The sequence below is a fragment of the Myotis daubentonii genome, chromosome 14 (assembly GCF_963259705.1).
Source record: "Myotis daubentonii chromosome 14, mMyoDau2.1, whole genome shotgun sequence".
In the NCBI taxonomy this organism is placed as follows: Eukaryota; Metazoa; Chordata; class Mammalia; order Chiroptera; family Vespertilionidae; genus Myotis; species Myotis daubentonii.
This window is the reverse complement of record NC_081853.1, coordinates 53,507,993-53,524,741: the sequence shown is the minus strand read 5'-3', so window position 1 is coordinate 53,524,741 and position 16,749 is coordinate 53,507,993. Positions and strand designations below refer to the sequence as shown.

The 16,749-nt window shown below is 46.6% G+C and overlaps 1 protein-coding gene across 2 annotated transcripts in view; it reads left to right on the top strand.

Moving 5' to 3' along the window:
- The window catches only part of ULK4 (unc-51 like kinase 4), a 251,617-nt gene that overhangs the window by 158,874 nt on the left and 75,994 nt on the right, over positions 1 to 16,749 (top strand). For both annotated transcript variants that reach the window (XM_059664478.1, XM_059664479.1), the window contains exons 33-34: positions 4,189 to 4,355; positions 8,177 to 8,275. In XM_059664478.1, the coding sequence (XP_059520461.1) occupies positions 4,189 to 4,355; positions 8,177 to 8,275 (266 nt within the window). The remainder of the gene's footprint in view (positions 1 to 4,188; positions 4,356 to 8,176; positions 8,276 to 16,749) is intronic.

The following is a 16,749-nucleotide window of genomic DNA, read 5'->3' as shown; positions in this document are numbered from 1 at the left end:
GGGAATTAGGCTCTGTAAATGGAATGAGGGGCCTCAGCCCTCTGTTAACACTAACACTAAGACCAGGGTGTGACTCCCAGGCCAATGAGCGTTCTCTATTATAATTTGGATGATGTAGTGTCCCTCCATAGTTTTGGCTAAACAAAAATGAGCCAATTCACAAACTTTTCCCACAAAACAATGCAGTGAACATACTGACCAATTGGGTTTGCCGAGTTCTTGGTCCACCTGCTGCTGCAAGCTTAGAAGTGCATCCCATCAGTAGGAACAGTGGCTGACTTCTTGGTGAAGAGGGCAGACCAAGCCAAGAGAAGGACTTTTGTTCCCTCCTTGTATTGGTTTCTTGTTGTCATAGCAACAAAGCCACACGTTTACTTGCTTAACACACACAGCCATGTATTGTCTTACGGTCCTGATGTTGCAGGGCTTTCTTCTTTCTGAAGGCTTCCACTTCCTTGCCTTGAAAACGCAAGCCGAACAGCTTATAGGAGCCGCTGCCTTCTTTGGGTGGGGTTCCTTCCTCTCGTCGTTCCAACCTCTTGTTTTTGTCGTCTCCTACTACGCTGACCTCCCGCCTCCCTCTTACGGGAACCTTGTGATTGCATTTGGCCCACTTGGGTACTCCCCCCCCCCCTCAAGGTCCGTAATCACATTCGCGAAGTCCCTTTTTCCATGTGAGGTAATGTTCACAGTTTCCAGGGATTTAGGATGTGGACATCTTTGAGGAAGGTGCATTATTCATTCTTCCACATTCCCCAAAGCCATGAAAATGAGAGTCGAGTGTTTTATTATTTATTTATTTATTAGATATATTTTTATTGATTTCAGAGAGAAAGGGAGAGGGAGAGAGAGAGAGAAACATCAATGATGAGAGAGAGTCCTCGATCGGCTGCCTCTTGCATGCCCCCCACTGGGGACCAGGCCTGCAACCTGGGCATGTGCCCTTGACCAGAATAGAGCCCCGTCCCCCTGAGTCCGCAGGCCAACACTCTATCCACTGAGCCAAACCAGCTAGTATGAGAGTCAAGCCTTTTAAATAAATCACATACTAGGAATAATTCAATACAGTGGTCTCCTCTCTCTGTGGATCTAAGTGCTAAACATAGGAGGATCCAGGGACCAGTGTGGGCTCAGGGGGGCTGGGACGAGTTTGTTTTTAAGATACTCCCATATACACAATTTTCTTAGGAATGTAAATCAAAACGAGTGCTCTGAATACAGAGTCCCTTCCGGCTTTTGGAAGAAAAAGTTTAATTAAAACATTCGCCTCTGTCATATTTGAGAAGTCCCCAGCCTATATCTCATCCGAGCACAGAACTGTGAGTTGGCTCGTCATACTCATCTGCGAAACTTGTGCAGCGTCGCTCTCCTTGTGGGCACAGCCAAACTCCAGGGGCTCGCGGTCTTGGGGCCCCGTGTGAGGGGGAGGCGCAGATGAAGAGCGGAAGCCAGAGCTCCCGGGCAGAGGGAGTGCAGAATTGGCAATGCCAGTGCCGGAGGAGGAGGTGGCCAGGGAAAGGCGCTGGCCTCGTGCAGACTCCCGGGGCCTCTAATGGGGGAGCTGGACTAACAGAGGCAAAGACCTGCCCTGAGATGGTTCATCGGCTCGAAACCCGAGGGATGTCTGGACATGTTTTTGCAGGGGCCGTTTCTGTGTGGGTGGCTGCTCATTACCCTTCGGCCGGGAGAGGTCGAGCGAGCTTGGAAGCTGGGGCTCAGGACCCCGCAGTTCACAGGTGCCTCCAGGGACCCTGTCAGTGTGTCCGAGACCAGCACGGCCTCGGTCACCCTCCATGTCTTTCTATTTAAAAAGCAGACCTGAGACTCAGCTGCTGTGGCTGATTCTGGTTTTGCTGGTTAAGTGCTGATCAGTGTGGGACAGAACAGCTTCCCACATCGCTTCTCCCCTCCTCTGCCGCGCTGTCTGTTGAGTCAACGTGAATGAGCCCTCGTGGGCACCACCCCGTTTTTGTGTGTGTAGATGTCAACTTATCTAGAAGGAAGCTCTGTTTGGGATTCAGAGTGTTCTGTCCAAATCATTAATGACAGAAATATGAAGTGTTTTCAAAAGCTTGGCATTTCAAAATGTACTCATACCATCTCGCTACTCCCAACAGATTTTGAAAATGTAATAATAAGGACACAGTGACTGGAGCTGGAGCTGGGAATAGCTCATGCACATTAATATTCTCAGAACATTAAACACTTGAAAATAACTTGGGGGTGGAGGGTGACTCCTTTAGAGATTTGCATATAATTAATACAAAGTAATTCTTGTATTATTTTGAGTTGGTTATAATTAATGCAAATAGTTGCTGGGTTATTTGGCTTCACGAATGTTGGCTTCTCTTCGAGGTGTTAGGACGGAGTATGAAGAAGTTGTTTTGCTGGCATTTGAGCAGAGGACAGGGAGACAGCACCGCGCTCTCCCAGATGCCTGTGCTGGCTTTGCTGGCACTGCCACTGTTGGGAAGGAATGTTTTACGTCCTATTTCATTTCTAATCTCACGAGCACCTTCCCTGACAGCTGGTGACGTCAGGGTGCCCAATCCGGGCGTGGCGTTGGGTGCCCGTCTTTTCCCGTAGCCGGCGGGAGAGAATGCCATCCCAGCCTTGCCCTCCTTCCTCGAAGACGGAATGAAGGTCAGGTTCACTGTTGCTCCCCAGCTGTTCAGTCTGAATCAAGCAGCAGGGACATGGGGACCTAGGGTCTGCCTCCGCCTTCTGAAGAGCCACTGATCCCATAGCTGGACCTCACCTGTACTCGGCCCCTTGCCCTGTACCTTGGACCATCTACAACATGTCACCCAGTCTTTGTGGGCCCCCCCAAAGGAAAACATCTCTCTCTTAAAGACTATGTTGTACAGCCCTCCTACCCTGTCTGCAGCTCTCGAAAGCCAGGGGCTGACTCCTAGCCCATGAGGGATGCGGTCTCACTCGGAGGGGAGGGCCTGTGGCCGTAATGCCCATGTTTCAATAATTGCTTTTCTGTACCGCGTGCCGTTGATGGTATGAGCTGTCGGACCTTGCCGCTTGATTAACTGGGCAATAATAATTCATTCCGCTTTCCGTCAGCTGTACTTACCTTCAGCTTTGTGGCTTGCACCAGTTTTTGCCACAAGGAGTTTGGTTTTTCTCTGCCTTTAGTGACAACATCAGCTGCATTTGTAGTCTAAGAACTGCTTTGCCCTCATCTGGGGAAACCAGATCGATTTACTGGAAACGAGAGGGGGTGCGTTGTTTGAATGCCTCTGCTTGGCAGAGTTTCCATCTGATCGATCTTCATGAGAACTGGGATGAATGGATTGCAGGTGCAATAGCATCCAGTTTATAGTACATGTCAGACTTCCTTACCATGCTCACCCCCTCCCCCATCTGCTTGGGTAAAATATTTATATTTGAAGATCACTTTTTCTAGAACATTCAGACTATCTGTGCCTAAGTCCTATTCACCATTTAGGCTTATAACATTGTTCATGTTGTATTTTCGCCACATTTACATCTGAGTCAGTTTTGTGAATTCCAAGTTTAATTCTATGTAACAGTAACAATAGAAATGTCATACTTAAATATAAGCAATAACACACCCCAAGATGTGGAAATGAATTTGTGACAGACTACGTCAAACTAAAAGTTAACGAAGACCAACCCTTCATATGAGGTTTGCAGAGACAAAATGATAGAAGCTGGCCATTTCTCAATGTCCGATTCTTTAAATCACAGTTAATCTCGCATTTTAATTTTTTTGGAATACCGCAGAAAAAACATGCTTTATCCTCTAGAAATGACCCAGTTACTTGTAGAGCCCGGGGTGGTTCCTGATCCTTAGCATGAAGAGCTGGACCTTTGAGCCGAACCTGGGACAGTCTGTTCCCACGCCGCACGCTTCCCTCCATGGCGGGGAGTCCTCCGCCCCAGCGAAGCCTGACCCTGTAGGATGTGTTTCCAAAGTGTAGTTTCGCTTAACACGTATCTTCCTAGTCCGCATCCCAGGCCCCTGAGCAGCCTCTCTGGGGTGAGCCCTGGGAACCTGCAATTTACGAAACTGTCCCACGCGTACCTGGTACACAGCAGAGTTGAAGGGCTAAGTAGCATTTATGCATCGTGGAGAGCTGCTCTGTTGGGTTTATGGGACACATTATTTTCATATGATGGTGACTATTTTGCCCTTCTCCTTTTCACCCTCAGGACTGGTCCATCATGTCTGTAACCTGTTCACCGAAACGGCCACACTGTGCTTGGACGTGGACAACAAAAACAACAACGAGACAGCAGCCGCGCTGCTCTGCTCCCTGCTGGACGTGCTGCACGGCATGCTGACCTACACGTCTGGGGTCGTGCGGCTGGCCCTGCAGGTAGGGGCCTCGGCCCAGGTCTGGCACAGCCCTGCACCGCACCACACCCCTGTCAGTCTCATCTTGCTAATCTGCCTCTAAAGTGTCTTTACTTTTCAGAAAGAACTTAGATCCTGTAGAGAGAGACTATCAAATAAGCCATCTTTGGTGACCAATGCCAAGAACAGATCATGTGATTACAAAATCGGAAAGGAAAGCGGGAGGGGCCTCAGCAGAGACTTGACGAGCTCTAATCGGGGAACCGTTCCTGGCTGAGACCAGTAGCCCTGCGGGCACCCGGGGCTGGCCAAGCAGTGTGCAGCCTTTCCTGCCCACGGGTGGGCCCAGCCGCCCCAGTGGGAAACAGCTTGCCAGGAGCAGTGGGTCGAGATTTTAGGCCCATGCATCCATTCATACACACACATGTTTATATACACATATACACACATCCATAACGCAACATGTAAACAAGTACTTGCTCTCCCTTTTGACCAGTAACATGGAATTGCAGGTGGATTTGAGACTTAGAAGTGTATTCAGTCCATGTGCCCCAAACTGTACTGTGCTCTATGACGGAAGGGGGCGTGGGTTTGTTAAGTACTTTCCATGTTAGGTGCTTCCACATGCCTGTTTCATGTACTGCTCTCTCTCTGACTGAGTCAGCTGATACTTAGGTCGCATGAAAACACACAGCTGATAGGAATCCACTGTTACACTCTGAATCCTGGTAGAATTGCAAGAGGCGTATGTTGAGTGATAGCCTGTTGGCTTGAGTAGATGCAGAAGCTAGCAGGGAGACCAGACTGTTTTGATACCTCGCCAAGAGCCAGCGTAGCAGAGCCAAGAATGACTCCCGCGAGCCTGGTTTAGGCTCTGTTACTCATCATTGTGATAACTGGTAACTTTTACCTCCAGTGAAGCTGCTCGAGTGTTTAGCTTATCGAGTGTGGTTGATAAGTCATTCCAAGATCTCCTCGACAAACATGGTCGTTCGTGTTTACCGCACACTTGTAAAGCCAGTAGGTGAAAATGGCCTCGGAACTACTTAGTTGTTTTCTTTGCTCATCTGGAATCTTCCTGAATGAACAGTAGAGCATTGTTCAGTACTTATGGAACCCTGAATTAAGGTTTCTCCTCTCATGTCTCTTCAGAGAATAGCTGTTCTTATTTCAGTGTCTGTAGGAGTTTTATGTAAATCTTCAGGATGTGGTTGCTAGTTATGTTCACAGATACATTGATGATATCAATCTGTGAAAGAAATATTTTGTGGATTGTAAATATAAAAGGGATCAGGCCCAGCCAGTGTGGCTCAGTGGTTGAGCATCAACTCATAAACCAGGAGGTGGTTCAATTCCCGGTCAGGGCACATGCCCGGTTTGGGGCTTGATCCCCAAGTAGGAGAGCATGCAGAAGGCAGCCAGTCAATGATTCTCTCTCATCGTTGATGTTTCTCTCTCCCCTTCTCCCTTCCTCTCTCTAAAATCAATAAAAACATATTTTAAAAAATTTTCTTTAAGGAATCAGAAGTTCAGAAATTCCAGAGCAACAGAAATCTCTTATTAGAAGTGACTATTAGGTTGATAGTCAAGGTTGTTTAAAAGAAAACTCCTTAATAGAATTATATTCTAATTCTTTCTTTCTTTGCTAGTGTACGAGTAGATCACTGTTTTTAATTTTCTCATTTTCTTCAACACCACTGCATACTTTACTGCTGTCGTCTTTCTAAAGCCTCTGCTATATCATCTGCCATGTATTGCTTTTGGCTTCACTCCTGACTTTGATCTGCAGGGCACCTGGCGTCAGTCTGAGAGAGGGGAGTCCTTGAGACTGAGTGAGGGGAAAGGGCTGGGAAGAGAAACAGAGTGTGCACCAAAGACACCGTCTCCTGGAACACTGAGCCGTCTGTACCGTCCGAGCCACCAGCCACCTCTCCCATCATACACACGCTCCACACTGGAGTCTCCCGCATTCCTACACGTCTAACGTAACGCAGTGGTTCTCAACCTTCTGGCCCTTTAAATACAGTTCCTCATGTTGTGACCCAACCATAAAATTATTTTCATTGCTACGTCATAACTGTGATGTTGCTGCTGTTATGAATCATAATGTAAATATCTGATATGCAGGATGGTCTTAGGCGACCCCTGTGAGAGGGTCGCTCGACCACCAGGTTGAGACCCACAGGTTGAGAAGGGGTCGCGACCCACAGATTGAGAACCGCTGGTCTAACGGGAATGTCTCTGAAGTGGAGGAATCAGGGGATTGAGGACTGCCAGTGTTTAAAATGACAGTAGCGCTTAGACTTATGAAGCACTTTTCTTTTTCAGGGAGGGGAGGGACATGATGCAGGAATGTGTCCCAGGAAAGTAGGGAGTGGAGGGAGGCAGGTGTCAGAGTCTCCCTTAGGCGTTCAGCCCCTACCCCCGCCTGCCTTGTGATGCAGAATTGGTCCTGCCTTACATGAACCTCCTGCCAGCAAAGTACCGCCACCTTTGTCCTGCTGTGCCAGCTCCAGACCTGGGCGTCATCCTTAACATTTCCTCCTTTTTCTTGTTCCACATCTGACCTGTCACAAAATAAATGGAGACTTTCACCTTAAATACCTAACCAGTCCAGCCACTTCTTTCAAACCCTGCTGCTACCACCCAGCTCAGTGTACCGTCCTCTCTTGCCCAGAGTGTAACACCCGGGTGGGTCAAGACCCTTGGCCGGTTAAGGTGAAGAGGCCGATGTTCTGTCTCCAGTAGCGTTTCAGAAGGTGGAAGTAACAGCCACGATTCAGAGAGGTCCTGACCCTGGGATAGTGCTGCCTCTTGTTCTCTGGAACGGAATTCTAGCATTGTTCCCCTTATGGTGCAAGTGCTTAAAAGGCAGGCGTCTGATTTTAAAATTCTTCTGAACCAAAGAACGCAGGCAGCTCACGGTCTGTCCATCGGCCTGAGGAGCAGAAGGAAACTGGGCATTTGGGAGAAGCGTCCTGGAGTCCAGGCTCATGCCCGCAGGTGGGGCAGCCTGCAGCCTGGTCTGGCAAAGGTCATCACCCAAAAGCAGTTTTTTTCCTTCCGAGTGAAATAAAAAAACACAGAGGAAGTATTGAATGAAATATGTGTATTCTGTAGCAAACAAAATTACTAATCAGTGCCTTTTCCAGGGTGAAATTATGCCTGTCTGTGTTAGAAATCCCTGGAATTAGACAGTTCTGTAGAACTCCTAAAAGGAGGCACACTTAGAATGAAAATCACTCGCTTCCCATCTCTGATTTTAATTTCAGTTGAAGCCTATACTTTCTAGACCTTCTCTGAAGGCTTTGCATGCGGTATTCTGTTGGACACGTACTCTAGGTGTCCCTTGTGGGCGTGTGTGCCTGCGGAGAAGGAAATACGGCAGGGTGCATTAGGGGTGCATCGTCTAACGTGCAGAACATGCCCGGGCAGAGGCGCGGGGGATGTGGCGTCGTAGAGCCTCGCTCATCCTCCAGCTTTGACCCACGGCATGTGGGAGTGAGTTCACACGAACTGCTGTACTTCTCTGCGCGTCAGTCTCCTCACCCCAACATCGGGGACAGGAGCCCCTCCTTCAGGCTGGTGTCCCCTGCAGCCTGTGGACATCACTTCCCCAGGGACAGCCCTTGTTGGCGCTTTCTCTGTGGACCACCCGGTCTGCCTCTGTGGCCCGAGCTGGTGGTGGCGGCCGTGGTGCACCCTTTGTCATGTGCGCACCCTCTGTTCAGGGGGCCGAGGGGGAATAACACCGCAGCCGTGTTTATCTGCCCGGCTGGGGGGAGCTGTCTCCAGGGCCAAGCTGACTAATCTCCAAGACCCCCTCCTCTTCCCTCCTTCAAGGCGCAGAAGTCTGGCTCCGGGGGCGACACTCAGGCGGCGGAGGACCTGCTGCTGCTCAGCAAACCCCTGACAGACCTCGTCAGCCTGCTCGTCCCGCTGGTAAGGGCTCACCTGGTCGTGTGTCTCTCCAAACACTGCCGGGGCTGAAGTAATGCTATTTGAATTTCATGATGTCTGGAGTCTTCATGCTATTTTAATTCCTTTCAAAACTAGAGCCAGGAGAAATTTCAGAGGCTCATTTGGCTTGGAATGACTACATTTCTACTTTATTTAAAACCAGGTGGCTTAGATGTTTAAGGAAAGCAGAATCTCAGATCCTTCTTAATGAAGGTGAGGTTTAAAAAAAATGCAGGAAATGAATTCTGGGAAGGGAAAAAATTTTGTTATGGGGATCAGTTCTCTTTCAAAACAGTTTTTGGGGTTGTGCTTGGCATGCAGGGCTCCCCAGAAACAAAGAAGGGGAGCATGTCCCCTAATTCCGCAGAATTAGGATGAAATAAGTGGAATTAGATAAAAATAGGCGCGGCTACAGAAGACCACGGAATACAGGAAAAGAGCCCAACAGAACCTTGGAGTTTGGGCCAACTTAGAGGACCCACCACATAGACACGTGGCCACCCGCCCCCTCCCCTCCACCGGTCAGAGCAGTCAGTCAGAGGGCTGGCGGATGGTATTCCACAAATCCCCCTGAAAACCTCTCCAGACTTGGGGATCCAAGGACTAGGGGTGCAGGTGACCGAGGGAACGAATCACTTGTGCCTCACCCTTCAGTTCTCCAAGGCTGCGAAGGTTTCCCTTTCCTGCCCTCTGGCTTGAAGGAAGGCGAGTGCCGTTCGGAAGACTAATTCTATGGGCTTAATTGCATTCATCAAATAAAGGTTTGGTTTAACCGAGAAAGAAGACGGGGGGGAACCAGTCAGTGCTGGCTTATATTAAATAATAACCCACGTGAAATAGAGGGTCTCAGAGAGGCAGTGGGCTCACAATGACGTGAGGGAACAGCCTGAACCCCAGGGCACTGGCCCTGCCCCAGTCAGAGCGGGAGGATCTCTGGTGTCGAGCTTGGCATGAAGTTACGGGAAAATAGCAGCAGGAACCAACTGCCCCAGCTCCAGTCCGAGGGCTGGACCCTGGCAGCCAGCTCTCGTGAGGGCAGGAAACGGGAGGTTCTGTGGACCGGAGAGAAGGGACTAACACAACCACGTGCTCTTGTATAAAAGACTCACAACGGCATGTGTGCATATACTAGTACAGATAGATACGATATATTATGTAGGACGGTAATCGTATTTATAGCAAATAAGATTAAAAATAGTTTAAGAAAGTCAGATGGAGAATTCATTATAGATAAATTTCTAGGACTATTTCACACTCATGTTTGTGAAAGTTTTGATGTTTACACATTCTGAGATTTGTTTGCTGTTATTGTTAAACTTATCTTTGGTCTTAATTTCATTGTCTTATGTTATGTTTTCTTTCTAAATGTATTCCTGTATTAAATATAAGATTTAATGCGCGCACACACACACACACACACACACACAGAGAAAACCTTTAACAGGACAAAGAGAGGATGTCCCAGTGGTAAGGAAGAAAGTCCACAGGCACAGATCAACGTAATCAGAAGGGCAGGATGCATGCAGGGAGAAATAAGCAGCAGCAACAACACAGTAGTATTGAGATGCGACACATCTTTCTCCTTGCCTGACCAGCCACATGGACAAAAATAATAATGTAGATCAGGAGTCGACAGACTAGGGCCTGTGGACCAACTCTGGCCCACTGCCTGCTTTTGTAAATAAAGTTTTATTGAATACAGCCACAGGGACAATTTGTTTACACATCGCCTGTGGCTGCTTTTGCACCTCAGCGGTGGAGTTGAGTTACAGCAGAATCCTTAAAGCCCATAAGCCTAGCTATTTACTGTCCGGCTTTTTATATAAAACATGGGTTGACTCCTCTATAAAAGATACGAAAACGTGAATAAGATTGATCTAATAGAAAACATATCCACCTCTAATAGAAATATAAAACTTGACTAAGACTGTCTAATAGAATTTTATCCACCTCTGCACCCTGAAAATAGAGACTGCACCTTCTGTTCAGGTTTCTGGCAGCATTTTTAAAAAGTTAGCCATACGTTATGTTATAAGAATGTCAATAAATTCCAACGCATAGGAATTCTTTAACCGTAATACAATTAAACTAGAAGGAAAGTTACAAACAATGGGAGATGCACTGTTAGCAGATACTCCCTGTGAGTACGATCCAAGACTAACACGTCGTGACTGTCAGCCTGGGTCCCATCAGGAGACAGAGACCCCACAGCGATGTAAACAGGAGGATTTTCATACAGAGAATGAGGAAGCTATGCCAGGAGAGTAACTGTGAGATGTTCAAGGGACTCTCTGGGAAACCGTTAGCTCAGGGAGAGTGCCACGGGAGGATAAACTTGACAGGGGCCCCTCCCCAGGGTGCAGGCCAGACCTCACTGGAGAAGGCCTGCTGCAGCCCACAGGCCATGGAGCCGTTCGCTGGGGTGCTCAGGCCAGAGCGGGCCATGTCCCTGGACATGCAGAAAGTGACCCTTCAGGGTACAGCTGGATCCCAGCCAGTGGGCAGGTTCTCAGAGGGAAGCAGGGGCTGCTGCTAGGGGCGGGGGTTTGGGGTGCCCAGTGTTTGCACAGAGAGGACCACAGACATGTGCAAGAGACAGGTAAGGGGGTGCACTTGGGAAGCCTGGAGTGCACTGTACCCATTGGGGAGGTGACAAGGCTGACCACAGGCCAGGCGGGTGAAGGTTGCTGAGGCCCACAGTTAGGTCACATCCCTACCAGATGCCATCACACCCACACTTGTGACGACAGTGCAGAGGCCCTCCCTGCAGTGTATTATCCGAGGGTTTTCCAGCTTCCTGCGACTCTGTGCTCATGTTGTTAGTAACTGGCTCATACTTGGGCTCTGATGTATTGGCCGATGTCAGCCCGACGTGCGTGAGCTGGACCTGTACCTGCACACTTATCCCCGGAGTCCTTAGGTTTGAGAATGGCCCGCAACAAGACGTTTGCGATATGTCTCCTCTGGAAAAGATGAGCACGTTCACAGCTGTGTATAAAGTGGGGAAAGTAATATGCTGTTGGCCAAAGATACATTTTACAGTGGTGGTTAAAATGTAATAGGTTACCGAGGGCGCAGCTGGAATTTCATTCCCAGAGGGAAAAATAAACGGACTTTTCCTTTTCATCTGACTCAGATAATTTTGGAAGCATTTTGCCTGAAGGCAGGTGAATGAACTTGTTAGCTTTTGAGGTTCTTTCCAGAAACGAGAGTAAACATACTTATCCTTAGGAGATGAAACCCGTCAACCCATAATTTATGACCTGAATTTGTACCATACACCAGACGGATCACAGTGAACTGTAGGTATGACACAGTGATTCTTAGTCCCTTCTGAGTTGCTTTGAGAATTGGAAAATTCCAAACTCTCCTCTCAGAAAAATGCCTAGAACCACTTATATGCAAATTATGCACACAATTCACTATTTCAGGGGGCTCTTTGAACCCTCAGTTGGGAACTGTGGTATAAGACATGGTGAATGAAGGATTTAACAAGTTGACCATATCTCCTGAAGAAAAGATAGAACAAGGTAATTGTTTGACCTAAATATTTTATTTAAGAGGAGAAAAAGGGAAGCCAGGCTCTATATCCTAGATACATTTTGTAACAGATAGTTCCTGCAAGAAATTATGCTACAGCCTCCTGCTCCGTCAATTAAATAGGTTATTTACAAATTTGTGAGACTTTAAAAAATGTTTTCTTTTTTAAAAACTTACCATGATTCACGTCTTATAAAGTATATATATATATATATATATATATATATATATATATATATATATTCTCCCACCATAATGGAATTAAACTTTAAATCAATAAAAGATATTTGGAAAATCCCAAAATATTTGGAACTAAATAACACAGTACCAAATAATCATGGATCAAATAAAAAATAATTAAATTAGAAAGCATTCCTGAACTGAATAAAAATGCAAACACTACACATCAGAATTTGCTGGATGCTTGAAAAGCAGGACTTGGGGGGGGAAACTTTTAGCCCTCGGTCACTCTTGTGTTCGGAAAGGAGAAGGGTCTCTGTGAGCTCAGCTTCTGCCTTAAGAGACTAGAAATAGGAGAGCAAATGGCTGTGAGGCTACTGTAGTCAGTAGTGAGGTGTCAGTGCAGAGACACTTCTGAAGGTCACGGATATGCACATATCTTGATGGCGGCACACTTCCGTATGTGCAGTTTATGGCGTGTCAGCTATGCTTCAGGAAAACTTACACAGTCATCCGGGCGTTGCTCTGTTGTTTTCCTTTCTTCCTGAGTCAGGTGCCCTGGTAGTCATTGTGTTTGGTGGCTCTGTGTCTTCGTTTCGGGCTTCCTTCCTATCCAGGTGGTACAGTCACCTCGTTTCCCTCCCGAGTCCCCCAGTGCAGACGTGTATCTGATGCCCAGGTGTCCATCGCATGGTGACGCTGGGTTTCACCACAGGTCCGGGCCTGAGCCTGCAGGGGATTGGCCGGGTTCTGTGGCTGTGCTCACAGCAGAGCTGTGCATTAGCTGGAGCCCCAGGGCTGGAACGGCTGGTCAGCCTCCTCTTGCGGCCAGGAATCCCAGCCCCACTCTGTGCCTGGCTTTTCTCCTTGCCCTGGGGGCAGGGGCGTGACCCGTTACATTGAAGATCCATTTCCTGGCTGCTCCTGACTGCTTTTGAACTTCAGGCTTTTGTGTGGTCCACAGAGTTATTAATCTGTATCTTTAAATGTTTATTTTGGTTATTCTGGAGGTAGTGGTGCAAATTTTGAAGTCTCACCCACTGTCTTGACTGAACTCACATGCCTGTCTAGTTCCCAGCCCTCTCCCTGGCACTTTCCAAGTGCTCAATAAATAATTGTGGGATGCACGAATAAGGCCCCCAAACCCAGGATATTGTAAATCTAGTATATACAGAATTAAATTATAATGTGAGCTGATTTATGTCATGCTCCACATATGTTTATATAAAGTGCACAAGAGAGGCGAGGGTGGAGTGATTTATACCGAGGGCTTAACTGTGTTTCTCAACAGTTTTTTACTTAAAAATAAGTGGCTTCCTGTGCTGTCTCCTCCCACTTTTTTTTGGGGGGGGGGGCGGTTATTGTTACAATGAGCATGGATTTCAGAATATGCAATAAAGTTATTTTTATCTTGAAAAAAGTAGACAAATGAACAATGAATGACCCCGACTCTTCCCGAGTTGAGGACCTTTGTCACTCAGGAGCGTTCGGATGCGTCTGTCACCCTCGTCAGGGGGGACCAAGGGGACTTCTGGCCTCTGCCCAGAGTGTGGTGTGCAAGGCCAAAGGTCCCCGACGCTCTCGCCCTCAGGTGGAAAGAAGTCTCTGGAACATCATTTTAGCTTCATATGCCTTCTACACCTTATCCTTGTTTTGTGAACAGTCAAATTTTCTTTCCTAAATTTGGATTCGAAATCCCGGAGTGAAATCGGAGAGGTGACTCCAAGCTTCCCGGGTGATTCGTCCCTCCCACTCTCTTTGTCCGGCCGGCACCCTGGGAAAAGGTCATGCATGTCCACCAGCTCTGCACCCCGAGCTTCTCACCGGAGCTGCTGTCAACAGAATCCACTCGTGACCCTGCCAGGAAAGGCCAGCATACTGTTGTGTTGAGTGGGTGGCCCGCCTGCGGCCGTGCATTGGCTCTGCTGGGCTATCATGAACTGTTACCTGGTCCTCCAACACAGGCAGGTAGACAGGACTCAGCAGAACATAAAACTTGACGTTGACCTCTAAAATGTTGCTCTTCTGCTTTCAGACTCAGCTCCATGTCTTGGCACCTGTGCCACATCCATGAAATATGAGAATAGCAGTTCCTTGTAGAAAAAAGCAGATGTGGGTTTTTGGATCTATATTACTTACGACAATTGCCAATCGTAATTAATTCTCGAGGCCTTGCCTGAGGGAGCTGGCCTGTGCCCCCTCTGCCGAGGACACGTCACCAGCAGCAGCCCCGAATCTGATCTCTAATTACAGTCAGAGAGCATGGCTTCCCGGCCCCCTCCCAAGCCGGCATCTGGGGCAGTTGGCCCCTGACATGTCCTTATCCATGACCCCGTGCAGCCAGTTGGCACAGCGTGTAAGGCACCTTTTCACCCACTTCTTTCGAAAGCTTCACCGGGAGTTAAAATGACTGTTTCCTGCCGACAAGCCAGTGGTTGGATTAGAACATCTGTGCCAGCCCCTTCAAGCTCCATCGTTTTAAAATTCACTCAAGGGACAATGAAAAATCAGTTTGACATGGGACAGTGTTTTTAAAGTGTATCAACCAGAAATATTCTTAAGGAATATTGGTTGCATGCAGTTCTGTCTTCCCACCCTTAAAGTATCAGTTGGGCTGAAAAGTAATTGTACTCCTATTAAGTACAAAGTTACAGCTTATCCTCACGTACAGTTTTGTTTAGCAATCTTTGGCTTGCCTGGGACCATGCCTACATGGTCTGGTACAACAGATTAAGAATCACAGCCTTGATGGGAACTCATCAGCATACTTCTTAGACATCGGTGCATCATCATTCTGGGCTGGAAGCATGTGTGTGTCTTCTAGGTATTTTTATTTCCACTTGGATTGGGTTCCCTAGGGTCATTAGTAGCTACGTTTCCATAGTTTCTGTCTGTCTTTGGATTAAGCCGTCTTCAGGAGCAATAGCGTGGCATCACTCCAGACTCGCATGTGGGATTCATTTCCTGGGGTCATTCTACCTTCAGGGACATGGATGTTGGGCTAAAGGCTTTCAAACACAGCCAAGAGAGACCACTCATTTTACAGAGAAGGAAATTTAAGTGTAAATTGTTTGGTTAAGCTAATCCTATCTTTTTTTTTTTTTTTGTCAGTGTGAATTGAGGGGTAAAATTTTAGACATGCAACTTTTTGTATAATTAGGGTTTAGCTTATAATTAAAGATATACTTTAGGCAAAAATAGGACACTCAGTTCATGTAAATGACACCTCCAAGCTGTTTAGAACGTGGAGACTGAGATAATTACAAAATCCGTCATGCAGAAACACTGCAAATACAGAAAACTCACTGTTTAACCCAGTGATCATTTTCTCTTAATTTATCACTGGAGAAAAATAAATGGAATATTTAAGAATTGAAATCCATTTTCCAGTAGGTCATTGTTTAAAAATTAATTCAAACTAAAACACTTGGACCATTAACCCAGGCAAATATAAAATACTGAAATATGAAACAATAATAACATAAAGGAATATATTTTCATGCTTTCATGAATATATATTCACATACATAATATCAAAAGGTAAAAATGAAGAAATAGTCTGCCATCCTGATATGTTGGCAGAATAGCTCCCTTCTGAGTTTTTTAAAAAGTGCATTTTTATTGTTAACAGTAACCTTCTGATTTTTTAATGTTTTTGCACAATATGGTACTTTACGTTTTTTCCGCCAAATATTTTGCGTTTGACATAGAGATTCGATGTGCTAGTGTCTTATTAAAATCATAATAATTATATATACACATTAAAAGTAATGGGAGGAAGAGGGGACCTATGTAATATCTTCAACAATAAAGGGGTTTTTTTTAATTAAAAAAAAGTAACTCAAACTCTTCAGAAGGGTTAAAAAATAAAGAGTAAACATCTTTCTCCACGTCTAGACCCACAGGGGAAAAAAGTATGCTGTTATAATTATATGTATATATGTGCGTCTCTACATATATGTGTATAAATGAGTGTATACATGTCCCCTTTTTACATACAAATCTCTAACTTGGTTCCCCCCTTCTCAATGTGTTTGAGCAAAATATAAACCTAACTATTTTTGATGACCGTGGCACTGTATGAATGAATATCCCATAGTGAACTTGGTTAGCTCCCCTATTAATGGATATTTATTGGGGGGGGGGGGTAGTTTTTCTGACAGAGCTACAGCAGATATCTTTGTTAGATATAGTTATGCTTGTTTATAGTTATATGATCATAGAATAAATTCCTAGAAACGGAATTGTTAGGTGGTTTGCTTACTTTTTGTGTGTCAGCCTCGCTGGACAGAGGGAGGCCCAGATAGCTGGTAAAACATTATTTCGGGGTGTGCTTGTGAGGGTGTTTCTGGAAGAGATGAGATGGAATCAGACTAAGTGTAGAAAGTCTGTCCTGGCCAATGTGGGGGGTGCATTATCCAATCCACCGAGGACCTGAATAGAGCAAGACGGCCGAGCTAGGAGCCCCTGGAGCCCCTGGTTCTTGGGTCTTTAGTCTCCGACTAGGACTTAGACCAGGGGTGGGCAAACTTTTTGACTCGAGGGCCACAATAGGTTCTTAAACTGGACCGGAGGGCCGGAACAAAAGCATGGATGGAGTGTTTGTGTGAACTAATATAAATTCAAAGTAAACATCATTACATAAAAAGGTACGGTCTTTTTTTTTTTTAGTTTTATTCATTTCAAACAGGCTGGATCCGGCCCGCGGGCCGTAGTTTGCCCACGGCTGACTTAGA